This window comes from Rhinolophus sinicus, linkage group LG13 (genome assembly GCF_036562045.2).
Source record: "Rhinolophus sinicus isolate RSC01 linkage group LG13, ASM3656204v1, whole genome shotgun sequence".
Lineage (NCBI taxonomy): Eukaryota > Metazoa > Chordata > Mammalia > Chiroptera > Rhinolophidae > Rhinolophus > Rhinolophus sinicus.
In genome coordinates, this window is record NC_133762.1 from 15,024,012 (window position 1) to 15,038,820 (window position 14,809).

Here is a 14,809-nt window from a genome sequence, read left to right on the forward strand (position 1 = left end):
GGGCGAAACGGGCATAACTGGGGAGGATGCTGTCCCCCAAGGAAGTAGGCCACGGCTCGCGGGCACAGGCGGAGGGATGGCCTTGAGGAAGGTGGCAGACGGGAAGGGGGGGACGAGCAGCCTCCAGCTGGACGGCTGCATTCTGAGCGCAGGAGGCCCGTGCCTGGTGCCCGCGCCCGGTAAGCCGGCCCCACACGGGACCTGTTGCAGGCCTCTTCACCTGGGCTGTCTTACTTAGGCCCACGGCCATCTGTGAGATCGCTGTCGGCAGCCCGTCTTACCGAGCCCACAGCTGACGCCTGAGCGGTGAGGGGCCTTAGGTCATGAGGGCAGAGCTGGGAGTGAGTGCAGCCACACATCTGCTGACTCATGTCACACTGCCTCCCTGGAAGTAGCAGCAGATGCAATAGCCAGAGTGACCTCCAATTAGGAAAGCAGAGAAACCCGACTTTGGGCCAAGGGCTCTGGGAAGGAAGGAATGCGGTGTCACTGGGTAGCAGCATGGAGCCGCCCTGCCTCCCACTCACCCAGGGCTGACAAAGCAAAGAAAGTGAGGTTCTCTCCTTGAGTCACATAGGATCCCAGACAGGACCCTGGGTGGGCCACAGAGCCTGCCCCAGGCAATGACAAGACTTAAGGTCAGCATTTCCTTGGATGCACTGCGGACACATTTCCCAGGAAAGCATAGGCATCGCCCCGAAGCAGTGTGAGTTCTGGGCATGGACTTGGCTGTGTGGCCTTAACCCCTCTCGACCTCAGTTTCCTCAACTGGACCTCAAAGAGGACATCAGATTGGACGTGGCGGTGCAGAACCAAGCAGGCTCTTCACCTCCCTCACTGTAGACCCCCTACTCCTATTAATGCGTCCTGAGAGCAGAGCTGGTTTTCCTGGAGCTTGCAGGAGTGTGCGTTGAGGCGGGGTGTGAGGAGGTGCCTGGGCTGCAGTGCAGCTCACGTGTCCCCAAATGTGTCCCCTCCCCAGGCTGGCATGATCATAGACAACGGCGTCAAAACAACGGAGGCCTCTGCCAAGGACAAACGGCCCTTCCTGTCTGTCATCTCTGCCAGGTACGCTCCGTGGTGGCCCCTCCACTCGGCTCCATTCCCTCATTCAGCAGGTGTCGGTGGAGCGCTTTCTGTGTCCTGCACAGACCAAGGTCTGGCGTAGGGTTCAGGGTGTCTACATCCGGGTTGAATTCAGGTTTTAGCCAAAGCCAGTGCCTGGGAAATGAGCAGCAGTGGCCAGGGGGCTGGGCTGGGATCAGAAGAGGAGGAGAAAAGCTGGGGAATTTCCCTCTCGACTTCACGGGCAGGAACACGCAGGTTGTCCCTGGAGAGAAACCTGAAGCCCAGCTAACGGCTGAGGCTACCTTTGAAAGGTGCTGTCAGAACCTCCAGGGTGTTGGGAAAACCGGCACCCTTTCCAGAGGCCACATTGCTTGGTCTCTGTCAAGTCAGTAACGCAAGCGACATGATCATGTCCGTGGAAGACGTCCACCGGACTGGGCATCAGCAAGCATCCGGGTTCAGCATCCAGGAAGCTGAACCCCTGAAAAGGCCCTAGGTCAGGTCTCCCCCAGGTGGTGGCGAGCTGGGCATCTCACACGCTCCTTCCTGGCCGTGCGGGCTGCACTGCATGCCAGGTTGGCACTGGCTGTCAGAGTCCCCTCTGAGCTCTGACCCTGCCTGGGCGGGTGCTGTGAACGAGGGAGGTGACGTGTGTGTCATCTGCACGGGGCTGGGCCCCGGAGAAAAGACCTGTTGCTTCTGCATCGAGCTCAGAAGGTTCATCCCTGAGCCCAGGTGATGGGAGTCGGTTGCTGTTTCAGCAGAGTCTTCCGGGCGTCGTGAGCAGAGAGGCGCTCACAGCCCAGAAGGGAGTCAGGTCACGAGTCCCCCCCACCCCGTGCCCTCCCCGTCCTGTGTTCCAGATACAGCCCTCACCAGGATGCTGACCCGCTGAAACCCCGGGAACCTGCCATCATCAAGCACTTCACTGCCTATAAGAACCAGGACCACGGGGCCTGGCTGCGTGGTGGGGACGTGTGGCTGGACAGCTGCCGGTGAGTGGAGAGTCGCGGGGCATTGGGCGAGGTGGGGATGGCGCAAGCAAAGACGTGAGCGAGCTCGGCTGGAAGGTCCCTGTGGGGAGCCACCAGCCCACACTGCACAAGGACCCAAAGGACAGGCAGTGGTGTGGGGGTTTGCTGGGAAGGAGTATCATGGGATGGCCTCCTGCTCTGTCTGTTGTGTTAAATGTGGGAGAGCAGAATCTCTATATCGGAAATGTGTTTTTCCATTTTCTTGTGACCACTTAAAGGAAAAATAAAGGTGACAGGAGGCAAGAGGAAGTGAAAGTGTGTAAGGAGGTAAACAGACACAAGAGAGAGAGGGAGGGAGGGAGAGAGAGAGAGAGAGAGAGACTGCTCAGAAAAGCGAGACCTGGGGAGAGACAGATGGCCCCTGATTCAGCGATAGAGCCCCCCCGAGAGTCAGGTGAGATGGAAGGTGCCGAGGGGGAGCTGGCAGAGGCACAGGGGGCTCAGGGAAGTCCTGAGTCTTGAGCGGGGAAAGGGAAGACGGGAGCCGACCCGGTGCTGAAGGCCGTGGTGGGAGAGGAGGCAGGCGTGTTCAATTGGCTCTAGTGGGTGGAAGTTCCACGCACAGGGCACTTGCAGCTCCGCAGAGGAAGAACTTTCCTGCAAATGCAGATGTTACTCAGTGAGATGAGCTGCTCCTCCCTAGAACAGAGGCTCAGTGACGTTCGCGAGATGACGGTGTGAGGCGGGTGACAGCAAATGGCCCCAGTGCTACACCTGCCTGCAGTGTTCTAAGTCGTGACTGTCTCGGCTCCGGTTTGCTGGGAGCTCAGGCCCCACACAGACAAACTGGAGCCCCTGCCAATGGGGGCGGGGGCCTTGTCACCCTCCACAGGCTCATTCCAAGGTGGCCCAAGTGCTGGCCCCGAGGGGCAGTGCTGGCACAGTCAGCGCTCACAGGCGGGGGGGGGGGGGGGCTTTCAAGGACTGAGCAGCTGCCATTGTGTCCACTCCAGGGAGATCACTCTAACATCCTCTGGATGCGGAGGTGGGGGCTGAGGGGAGGTGTGGGGGTCACTCCCAGATGTGCCGCTACTGCAGTCGTCCCGATTGATGGGAGACAATTCAGAGAGTGAGAGCTGAGCTGAAATGGAGCCTTCGGGATGGTGAACAGGCTTGAGGTTAGGTCATTGTGCTCTGTTAGACACGTCGAGTTTGACGTGCCTGTGAGACCCCATGCTTCTGGAAAGGCTCCGTCCCGCAGGGTCTGCAGTGTGGCACCAGGGCACAGAAAGCCCCCTCCCTCCACAGCGTCACTGCATGTGCAGCAAGAGCATGCTCTGACTGTCTACTCTTGTCCCCAGGTTCGCTGACAATGGCATCGGCCTGACCCTGGCCAGGTAAGAGCAGCCCCCATTGTGCGGGGTCCGTGGGAAGCTGCCTCTGGACATCTCACCCCAGACATCTTCTCCCTGCAGTGGCGGCACCTTCCCGTATGACGACGGCTCCAAGCAGGAAATAAAGAACAGCCTGTTTGTTGGCGAGAGTGGCAACGTGGGCACAGAGATGATGGACAACAGGATCTGGGGCCCCGGCGGCTTGGACCACAGTGGACGGACACTCCCTATAGGCCAGTAGGTTCGCACGCGTGGCGGCTCCCTTGTCGTGTGTGGCTTTCCCTGGGTGGCAGCACGGGAGGGAAAGAGGCCAGCTGGGGATTTCTGCCCGTTGACGGTGAATTCCTCATCCATTAGTGGTCAGAGAAATCACTGACACCACTGAGATTGCCCTGCGGGGGGGTGAGATGTAGAATGCAAGAGAGAAGCCAGGCCCCTGTGCTGAGTGTGACGTGGCGTTGTGTGGTTCTGGGCTACGCTGGCGGGAATGGAGTGTCCTCGGAGAGCTCCCCGACTTGGAGCATCTCACCCCCTTCTGAGGATGGCAGAGAGAGACAGAGTCAGGCCCAAGCGTACTTAAGGGAGAGCAACCAGGAGGGTGACACAGCCCCAGCTGTGTCCTGTGCAGACTGTGTTCTCCAACCAAGAGGTGGGCTCACAACCGGGAGCCGTAGGTCAGATGCTGTCGCGTTGTCAGGCTCTCGTCCGCAGGCAGATGAGACTCGTTCTGTGTGGGCCCTAGGGGCTAGAATGTTCTAGCGGTCAGATTTGTCCCACAGCGCAGTAGCAGCGCTGTCCTGAGCGTCCCGGGCTCTGTGTTGCAGGAGTTCAGACAAAGGGTGGGTGACCAGAGGTGGCTGGAGCGGGAGGGGACTTGGAGAGCTGAGGCGCTAACAGCCCCTGCTGCTGTCGTGAGCTCTGAAGGCCACGGCCTGGGTGGCTCAGCGGCGCGGAGCTGTGCCTTTCTGCTCAGACGTGAATTCAGGCCAGAGAGTGAGGCTGTGGGTTGGCCGGCAGCATGGGGGCCCTGCCTCCGAGTGCTGAGCCCAGCCCTTCCTGCCCCCCGAGGTTTCTTCTCTTTCTCTAGGGAAATACCATTCTTGCCTTGCTACACAGGCCACAGGCTTAAACTCTCACCCCAAGTAGATGTGTGTGTTTGGAAGGGTTTTGCAGACAGAACCACAGTCTCCTTGGCACAAGCTGTCAAGAGCCCTTGCTTCTGTGTAACCTCAGAGTCCTAGCGCTCCCTGCAGAACATTTTAGGAGCAACTCTGGGTCTGCAGAGTTGGTCTCTTTGCTGAGGGTTACCAGCCACAAGGCCCGGAATGTTGTGATGGTTTCCAGAGGTGAGTTTGTTTCAGGTGGCCTGACAGCTCTGTGAGCCTCAGGCAGGGCCTCAAACTGCATTTGTGAGCAGGAACCCGGGACTGTACAGTCCTAGTCGTGGGTGACTCGTCCTGTCAGGGCCTGGGTTGGGGTGTGAAGGCAAGGTCAGCACAGTCTAACCATAGAGCCCGCAAGCGTGGGCTGTCCCCAGAGTGCCTTAAATGGAAAGGTGCACAGAGCCAGCCCATAGGAGTCAGGACTCTGGAGCGTGATGTTAAACAGTCACTGTGTAACATACACAAGCGCAGGCCGTCCTTGGGTCCACGGAGGCCACACTGGGGAGCCTGGTGACAGGCGCTTCCTCGGGAACCAGTCTGAAGGGAGGGGAGCCCAGTGTGAAGACGGGGGACACGTGGACAGATCCCTCTTCTGGGCTCTTTCTGTCTTTCTGCCCTTTCTTATGTTCACTGTGGATGGAGAGGGCGCTGGCCCAGAGTACAGAGACCAGTAAAAGCAGAAAAATTGGGCTTGGAGAAGAGCAAGCCGAGACTTGGGGCCAGGCCCAGGAAAGGCCACGGCAAGCCCAGCCGGCCCCTTGGGCCCCGCTCCGGAGTCTGCCGCAATGGGACAGGCGGGTCTGGGTGCCCTGCCCCCTGCTGGGCCCAGGGCAACCTTTCCCCGTCACCAGTCCCTCCATCCCAAAGCCTGTGGCCTCCTCCTGCGTCTTCTTCCTGTGTCCTGGGTATCAGGGCTTCGGGGGGTCCTCTGGCAGGCCACAGTCCTGCGCCCTCTGTTCCCCAAATCCAGCACGTTCCCAATTGAAAGGCTTAGTCACAGAGAGGAAATGCATCTGCGTCTTAATCTGATTAAATTGTTACAGCAACTAAGACTTATCATGATTCACGGCTCTTCCTCTCAAGGGACACGATGTTGGCACTCTCCAGTAGCGTTTATAGGATTTACACAATGACTCTTCTCCCAAACCTCAACCCAGCAGCTAGACAGATACTCACTATCCATCCGTCTGTTCGTCTATCTCTCCGTCTGTCTGTTCATCGTCCATTCACCCATCCATCCGTCTGTCCATCCATCGGTCCATCCGTCATTCCATCCATCCGTCCATCCGTCCGTCCGTCCGTCCATCCATCCATCCATCCATCTGTCCATCTATTATCTATCCATCTGTCCATCTATCTGTCCATCCATCATCCATTCGTCCATCCATCCATCCGTCCATCCATCCATCCATCCGTCTGTCCATCCATCCATCCATCGGTCCATCCATCCATACATTCATCCATCATCCATCCATCTAGCTGTCCATCCATCATCCATTTGTCCATCCATCCATCCATCCATCCATCCGTCCGTCCGTCCGTCTGTCCATCCATCCATCCATCGGTCCATCCATCCATACATTCATCCGTCCTTCCGTCCATCCATCCATCTGTCCATCCATCATCCATCCATCTATCTGTCCATCCATCATCCATTCGTCCATCCATCCGTCTGTCCATCCATCCATCCATCCATCCATCCATCCATTCATCCATCCATCTGTCCATTCATCTATCTGTCCATCCATCATCCATTCGTCCATCCATCCCTCCATGCATCCATCCATCCATCCGTCTGTCCATCCATCCATCCATCCATCCCATAATTCACCCAGCGATCATTTATTTGCATGTGCTGTGCCCATAAATGCTTTCTGAGTAAATCAACGAGTCAACGATGTTTTGCAGAGGGGGAGTTCCTGGGGGGGGGGCATGAGGAATGGTTGCCCCTCCCTCGGAGGTGCAGACAACACTGACAGCAGCACAACGTGGTGAGTCCCTGACCTCTGACCTCCCTAACTCCGCAGGAACTTTCCCATCCGGGGAATTCAGTTCTATGACGGCCCCGTCAACATTCAGAACTGCACTTTCCGGAAGTTTGCGGCCCTGGAGGGCCGGCACACCAGCGCCCTGGCCTTCCGTCTGAACAACGCCTGGCAGAGCTGCCCCCACAACAACGTGACCAGCATTGCCTTTGAGGACGTCCCGGTGAGTGAGGCGCCAGGGCAGGCTCCCGGCAAGCCCAGGCTGGGCAGTGAGTCACGTCCCCGGGGCCGGAGCTTGAGCCGGTGCCACCACCGCAGGGGTTGAAAGGCCGCCTCCGAGCAGGCTGGGCCCCATCCCAGTTCTCTCTGCATCCAAACTGGAAAAGTACAGCGTGGGTTGCCCCACAGGTCAGGTCTGGGGAGACGCTTGTTGCCCTCACCCTGCTCAGAGCCCACTCAGCCTCAGCGGGAGTCTCGCTGGACTCGGGATTCGGAGGCTGTGCCTCCAAGCGTCTTGCTTGTGACCCGGCCACCTGCGTTGGCACAACTAATTTAAAAGCCTGCGGTGTCTAAGGGAATCTTTGTGGAAGCTGCTCGGTTCGATCTCTCCGTGAGACTGGAGCATAACAGGGGTCTCCTGGCTGCAGACAGCCGGCAGGTTAGGAGCTGGGGGTGACGAGATCAGGGCAACGGACAGGGCAGACCCCCACCCCACGTGCATTTTCTTCCCGTTACAGGTTTCCCAGACCTTTCTTCCTCCTCCCTCTGCTCCTGCCCTTTGCCTGTCTGCTCAGTTACAGCAAGCTGAGGGAAACGATGGGAAACTTAAGTTACCTAATCCCTTTCCTCAGGCCACTGAAGGCCTGAGCAAGGCCAGTCATGGAAATCTCCAGGGGCTCATGTGGAAAGACTTCCTGAAACACCACGCACTCACACGCGGCCCCCTCCCCGCGTGTCTGTTCTCTCTCCACACATTCACCATCCCCTCAGGCTCATTCCCTCACACTCCTGTGTCCCCCCACCTGTCTCTGCGGTCCTTTGAGCCCGGGCACCAGAGCACTCTCCAAGTCACCCCAGAAGCCAGCTTTGAGGGCAGAGGCCAGACTACCACGCTGGGTCTGGGAGTTGGGGCGCGGTGACCATGGGGCTGTTTTTCTGGCCCCGTCTGAGGAGTCAGCCTTGCGGTTTCCCCAGCGCCTGAGAGCCTCTTGGGCTTGGCTGGTGTGTAATGTCAGCAGAAATCGGAAACTTTGCCCTGGCCTGATGACGGCCGCAGCTCCCCTTCACCTCCTGGCCCAGCCTGACTTTCCTGGGCTCTGTTTAGATTACTTCCAGAGTGTTCTTCGGGGAGCCCGGGCCCTGGTTCAACCAGCTGGACATGGACGGGGACAAGACGTCAGTGTTCCACGACGTGGACGGCTCCGTGTCCGAGTACCCCGGCTCCTACCTCACCAAGGCCGACAACTGGCTGGTCCGGCACCCGGACTGCATCGACGTCCCGGACTGGAGAGGGGCTGTGTGCAGCGGGCGCTACGCACAGGTGGGGGCGCAAGGGCACGGCTCCCTGGGGTCCCCGGTCCCTCGCCTGTGCGACAGGCGTGGGGGCAGAGCCTGCTGCGTGCCTGGCTCTGGGCTGGAAGGAGATAGGCTTCTGTGTTCCTTCTCTTTCATTCTTTTTACTTTTCCTCCTCACCCAGTGGGATTTTTGAAAAGTCACAGTGAAAACATTTTGTAAGCAGAATGCTTACAAAGAGCCATCGCTCTGAGGTCCCTGTGTGGATTCAGGCCAGGCCCCGGCACTTACTAATGGTGTGACCGTGGGCAAGTCAGGAGCCTCAGTTTCCTCATCTGTAAATTCGGGATAAAACTCGAACCTCCTTAATGAGGTGGGGAGGTTGACATAAGGCACAGCCCATCACCAGAAATAGGCTGTAAGCCACCCATGTGCTCTCACACTTTCTCTCAGCCACATTCAAAAGGAAAACGGGTGAAATTAATCTCGATATACTTTATTTAACTCAATACACTCAAAATCCCATCACCTCAACATGTGGTCAATATAAAAATTCACTAATGAAACACTTTATTCATATTTTTTCCTCTTCTAAGTCTTTGAAATCAACTGCCTATTTTACACTCAGAGCCACTCGCTTTAGAAGCAAAGTTTTGACAAAGTCGCCGCTAGTCCTATCGAAACAAAGTTGTGTGTGATGCAAAATACTGGGACACAGCTTTTTGTTGTTGTTGACATTTCCATTTTGATTAAGATAAGACGTACAATTCAGGGCCTCAGCCACCCTGGCCGTGTCTCCAGCGCTGAGTGGCCAGTGGCTGCTGCATGGGAGCGCGTAGGCTTAGGCAGTGTCTGGAACGCGGTCGCTCTGACTGGGTCGTTGACTGTTACCGTCTGGACGAATGACTGATGAGTACCTGAGAAAGGGGGGGCCCGAGGGGGCAGGACACAGGAAGGAGTCGTCCTCACAGCTCCAGCACGGTGGCACTAGGATTCAGGGTGTTAGGAAAGAGCTAAAAGGGGGTTTGGGGTGACACAGGAGAGGGAGCTGGTGCCAGGCTGAGGGAAGGGCCATTGGGGGAAAGCGGGCACATGGCAGCGGGGCCTGCTGGGGGCAGGTGCCAGCAGAGGTGGGAGGTTCGGGGGCGGGCAGAGGAAGAAGGGCTGGGTTGGGGGCAGGCAGGGAGTGCAGGGTGTGTGTTCCTGAGTAGAAGGTGAGGCCATGTGCTGAGAGGGAGACGGGCCTGAGGAGGTGCACGCAGAGCAGTGAGTGGAGGTGAGAGGAAGGAGGGCCGGCCGTGGAGAACGGCGTCCTGGCAGAGGCCCCTTGCCCAGGCGGTGGGTGTGGGGACGGTCCAGGGGGAGCCCCCTGCTGCTGTGTGGCCAGGCTGGGAGTTGAAGTGAGTGGTGGACGTGATGGTCAAAGGAAGACAGGCAGGGAAGTGGGGTTAGGGGAGCGGGTAGGTGGGAGTCATGCCCTGAATAACAGCAGGGCGACAGCCCGTGAGGGGAGCGGTATTTGCAGCCGTGCTCTGACCTTCTCCCTCCCCTCTCCTCCCTCCTAGCCCCCTCCTGTCTTCACAATTTGCCATCTGACTCTTAAGCAAACTGCTCCCCACTTTCCACTGGTGTCTCCTCAACAGAGCACTTTTCTGAAGACGCACAGAGAGCGTTGGCTGGCCTGCATGTGTGGTGTGGGCTGCAAACACCAGCCTCAGACACAGGCCCTTATTTGGCCTTTCTTCCCTCGCGTCTTCTCAGAAGGGCTCCATTAAGGGGAGGTACCTTCGGTCAGATACTAACCAGACGCTCTCCGATAATCCCTTGTAATTGCCGGTCGCGTGTTTCCTTTCTGGGTTGTGAAAGATCTACATCCAGGCCTACAAGACCAGTAACCTGAGGATGAAGATCATCAAGAATGACTTCCCCAGCCGCCCGCTGCAGCTGGAGGGCGCCCTGACCAGGAACACGCACTACCAGCAGTACCAGCCGGTCGTCACCCTGCACAAGGGCTACACCATCCACTGGGACCACACGGCCCCCGCCGAGCTCGCCATCTGGCTCATCAACTTCAACAAGTGAGTGGCTCGGGGACAGCTGCTCTGACCGAGCTCAGGGCACTGCTGACCACGACGCCTCATGGCAGAGTCCCAGAACGTCAGGCTGGCCCATGTCCCCTGAAGGACACATCTGAGGGGCTGACATCAGCCGGTACTTCAGAGTACCTGGCCGAGCCCCCGCTCTGGGCATGGGTGGCCTCGGGCAGGGCATCTGACGCTTTGGAGCCGCAGTCACTTCATGTAGGAGGTGGGGACAATGACACCTGGCAGGAGTGCTCGTGGGGCAGGCACGTCGCCCAGGACCTGGCCTTTATGTGAAAAAATACCTGCCAGACATGTTACCATTTCACACAGAGGGCAACGGGACGCTGCAGGGCCCAGCGTGTAAGGCGAGGGCATCTGGATGGGGCTTCAGATGTTATGTTCCAGTATTTTCTGTGCACATTGTTTTCTTGTCACAGCCTTCCTGTGAGGCAGGCATTTATCAGATGTGGAAAAGGAGCCCAAAGCCGTCACCTGGGCCCTCTAGTCAGGCTGGACCAGGAAGGGCGGGAGCCAGGTCCCCCAGGCCCTGGGCTCTTGCACTGGTGTTCGGCTGAAAGAATTCCTTTCCCAGCCTGAGTGCCATAAGGCGCCCCCAGTGTAGGCCCCAGAGACGCCCAAGGGACCCGCTGCAATGGTCCTCTTTCCTTGATTCGTGGCACCTCTATCATAACTAAGCAAGTGTTCTTTCAAAATCCCCATCGCAAAAGGGGAGGTGCCGTTGGTGCAGAATTCTTGGGTCTCTTCCTGGGGGTCCTGGAGGCTTTGCCCTGACTCTGCTCTGTTTGTAGGGGCGACTGGATCCGAGTAGGGCTGTGCTACCCACGCGGCACCAGCTTCTCCATCCTCTCGGACGTGCACAATCGCCTGCTGAAGCAGACGGTCAAGACGGGCACCTTTGTGAGGACCCTGCAGATGGACAAACTGCAGCAGAGCCTTCCCGGCCGGGGCTACTACTACTGGGACGAGGCCTCAGGGTGAGAAGCCCCTCAGGCCGCGGGCACACAGCCCGTCCTCCTTCGTCCCCGCCTTTCCAGTAAACCTGCGCCCCCTTCAGGAGTGCCGGTCAGTACTGGGTCTCCTAGGCGCCGCTGTCCTAAGGCTCCAGTGACACCAGCCTTAGTGACGTCTGTTCAGCTTTGCGAGGAAGACACACATCTGTATGCAAAGCCCCCGCCCTTTCAACTGCATTAGCTTCTAGTCAGTAGAGAGAAATGGGTAGCGGGCACCTGCTCATGGAGCCCAGGGTGCTGTGTGGTCTTCTCTCCTGTAAAGCAAGTTCGTCCAGCATCTTCGAACGCCTGCCCATCTCCAGGGTGACGACGCTGTAGACAGCCAGCCCTCTGGGGAGTGAGGGCAAGTCACTTGCTGGCCGTTTTCTGTTCTTGTACCGAGATCCAGGATAAGGGCATAGCTGGCACGTGCTTCCTTCCTGTGTTACAGGAGATCGAGGCTCTCTCCAGTTATTAAAGGAATATCAGACTTTGCAGATCAGAAGGATAAGTACAGTGCTGGGGTTGGCGGGCAGCAGGTAGCGCCCCCTTTTCCCCATCAATTCTAAACCACTTGTAGGCAGACAGGCCAACAGGAGAAAGGGAACTCCCAGTGTTACTGCTGTTGGAGCTGTGGGAGAACAGCTGCCCATTCCGTCCCGTCGTGCCCACCCGGCCCCGCATGGCACGGAGCCCGACTCCCAGGACGGGGTGCAGAGGGGCGGCCCAGAGTGCCCGCTCTCTGTGGGCAGACCTGTATTGTACCCACACCCACTGGCCAAGTGGGTCAGTCCATTTCCTCCAGGAAGGAGGGACAGGATGGGCCTGCGTCCAGCAGTGTTTAGAAAAATCCTTCCAGGATAATAGGAGAGGGGGATGAAATGTCCCTCACGCACCAGTAGAAAGTATTAGGTTGGTGCAAAAGTAACTGCGGTTTAAAAGGGTAAAAATAATTGCCAAAACTGCAGTTACTTTTGCACCAACCTAATATTATGACGATAAAAAAAACACACGCTAGTAAGCCCAGGTCTTCGTGGCATCATGTATCACGTTTTCTCTTTTAGATGGTGAGAAATGAGGTGTTCCAAAGATGTGCATATTTCAGACAGAAACTGCCACTAAACAAGTTGAATCTTTCTGATCAAAACATCGAACAACCGATGATTTTCCGTCTTGTTACCGTTAAGCAGCTTTTGCTGTCTAATCCAACCTTCCTGTTGGTAGCTTAGCTGTCATTACTCCTACTAATGACTATACCGCGCTTTTTAAAAACAATTTTTTAATTTTTCAATTACTGTTGACAAGCAATATTGTCTTAGTTTCAGGTGTACAGCGTAGTAATGAGACGTTTGTGTAACTTATGAGGTGATCCCCCCGTAAGTCTGGTCCCCACCTGGCACCACACACAGTAGTTACAGTATCACTGACCACACGCCCTGTGCTGTACTTCACATCCCGTGACGGTTCTGTAACCGCCCGTTTCTGCTGCTTCACCCCTTCACCTTTGTCACTCAGCTCTCCAGCCCCTCCCCTCTGGCAACCACGAGTCTGTTCTCTTATCTATGAGTCTGTTTCTGTTTTGTTCCTTCATTTATTTTGTGTTTTTTTTAGGTTCCAAATATAGGGGAAACCTCAGGGTATTTGTCCTTATTAGTCTGACTTGTTTCACTGAGCGAAATACCCTCTAGGTCCATTCACGTCCCAAATGGCAAGATTTCATTCTTTTTTATAGCCGAGTAATATGCCATTGTACAAATGTACCACTTTTTTATTCATTCATCCATCAATGGACACTTAGGTTGTTTCCATATCGTGGCTGTTATTAGTAATGCTGCAATGAACATAGGGGTGCATATATCTTTTTGAATTAGAGTTTTGGATTTCTTCAGATAAATACCCAGGAGTGGGATTGCTGGATCATAAGGTAGTTCCATTTTCAGATTTTTGAGGAACCTCCATACTGATTTCCATAGTGGCTGCACCAATCTGCAATCCCACCAACAGTGCATGAGGGATCCCTTTTCTCCACATCTTCACCAGCACTTGTTTGTTGATTTATTGATGATAGCCATTTTGACTGGGGTGAGGTGGTATCTCATTGTGGTTTTTATCTGCATTTCTCCGATGATTAGTAACATTGAACACATTTTCATATGTCTGTTGTTGGCCTTATGTATGTTCTCTGTGGAGAAATGTCTATTCAGCTCCTCTGCCCATTTTTTAATTGGACTGTTTGGGTCTTTTGTTGTTGGTGCTAAGTTGTATGAGTTCCTTATATGTTCAGCTAATTATTAACCGCATATTGGACTATCAGGTGTGAGTATCTTCTCCCATCCAGGTTTTCTTTTCTCCATTTGTTTATTTTTTCTTTTCTTTCTCTTGCTGGAGGACACATATCCAAAAAAAATATTACTAAGAGTGAAATCAGAGTTTACTGTTTATGTTTTCTTCTAGGAGTTCTATGGTTTGGGGTCTTACATTGAAGTCTAATCCATTTTGCATTTGTGCTTCTATATGATGTGAGACAGTGGTCTGGTTTCATCTTTTCCAGTGTGTTTGTCCTGTGTTTCCAGCACCAGTTACTGACGAGCCTGTCTTTACCCCGTGTGTGTTCTCGCCTCCTGTAGCACAGAGTAGTTGCCAGATAGGTGTGGGTTCATTCTGGGCTCCAACTGTGCTTTAATTCAGTGCCACCCTCAGGGACTTCAAGCTGGGTTGCAGGACATTTGTTTCCTGTGCAGAAATGCAAACGGGGGCTTTGGGACTGCTCAGGGCTGTCTGGGATGGTCCTTCAGCCTCGTGAGGTAGCAGTTACTTCTTACTCAGACTAAGAACAGCAGCTTCAGGGGCTGCCTTCTCCTCTGCTGTGGCGAGGACGCTGTCACGGGGGGTAAAATAGAAGTAACCGGACTAAAAGCGGGGGGTTCAAACACATTCACACTCTGAACCATCTCTGTCCGTCAAGGTTAAAATCACTGGGGTGATTGGAGCTGTGCTCTGGACGGTGGAGGTTGCCAGATGCCACCTGCGCAAGGCGTTGCTAACTAACCCTTACGTAGTGGCACGGTCAGGTGGGCGGCCGTCAGCAGCTCTGAGCCCCCCCAGACGCCCCTCTGCTCCCTCTGCGCAGGCTGCTGTTCCTCAAGCTGACAGCTCAGAACGAGAGAGACAAGTTTGCCTTCTGCTCCGTGAAGGGCTGTGAGAGAATCAAGATCAAAGCTCTGCTCCCCATGAATGCAGGCGTCAGCGACTGCACGGCGGCGGCCTACCCCAGGTTTGCCGAGAGGGCCACCGTGCATGTGCCGATGCCCAGGAAGCTGGTTGGTGCTCAGCTGGTGAGTGGCTGCTGCGAGCCCCGCCCTCCGCCTTCAGTCGCCCCCACACCCAAGCCGGGCTCTCTGGGACACGTGCTCAGCTCCACGGCGCTTCCTGTGCCAGGGGCGGGGGAGCCAAGGGAGGTGACCAGGGGTACACTGGGCTCCTCAGACCTAACGACCACACCGGGTTTGTTTGTCTCCCAGAAGACAAAGGACCACTTCTTGGAGGTGAAGATGGAAAGTTCCAGGCAGCGTTTCTTCCACCTGCACAACGACTTTGCTTATATTGAAGTGAGTAACT

At 55.9% G+C, this 14,809-nt stretch overlaps 1 protein-coding gene across 3 annotated transcripts in view; it reads left to right on the forward strand.

Moving 5' to 3' along the window:
* The window catches only part of CEMIP (cell migration inducing hyaluronidase 1), a 112,439-nt gene that overhangs the window by 91,546 nt on the left and 6,084 nt on the right, over positions 1 to 14,809 (forward strand). For 2 of the 3 annotated variants that reach the window (XM_019743520.2, XM_074317309.1), the window contains 10 exons: positions 983 to 1,068; positions 1,932 to 2,063; positions 3,404 to 3,439; positions 3,518 to 3,673; positions 6,627 to 6,807; positions 7,909 to 8,124; positions 9,964 to 10,175; positions 10,991 to 11,176; positions 14,322 to 14,526; positions 14,713 to 14,799. In XM_019743520.2, coding sequence (XP_019599079.2) covers positions 983 to 1,068; positions 1,932 to 2,063; positions 3,404 to 3,439; positions 3,518 to 3,673; positions 6,627 to 6,807; positions 7,909 to 8,124; positions 9,964 to 10,175; positions 10,991 to 11,176; positions 14,322 to 14,526; positions 14,713 to 14,799 — 1,497 coding nt within the window. The remainder of the gene's footprint in view (positions 1 to 982; positions 1,069 to 1,931; positions 2,064 to 3,403; positions 3,440 to 3,517; positions 3,674 to 6,626; positions 6,808 to 7,908; positions 8,125 to 9,963; positions 10,176 to 10,990; positions 11,177 to 14,321; positions 14,527 to 14,712; positions 14,800 to 14,809) is intronic. The other variant, XM_019743519.2, reaches the window with a different exon arrangement.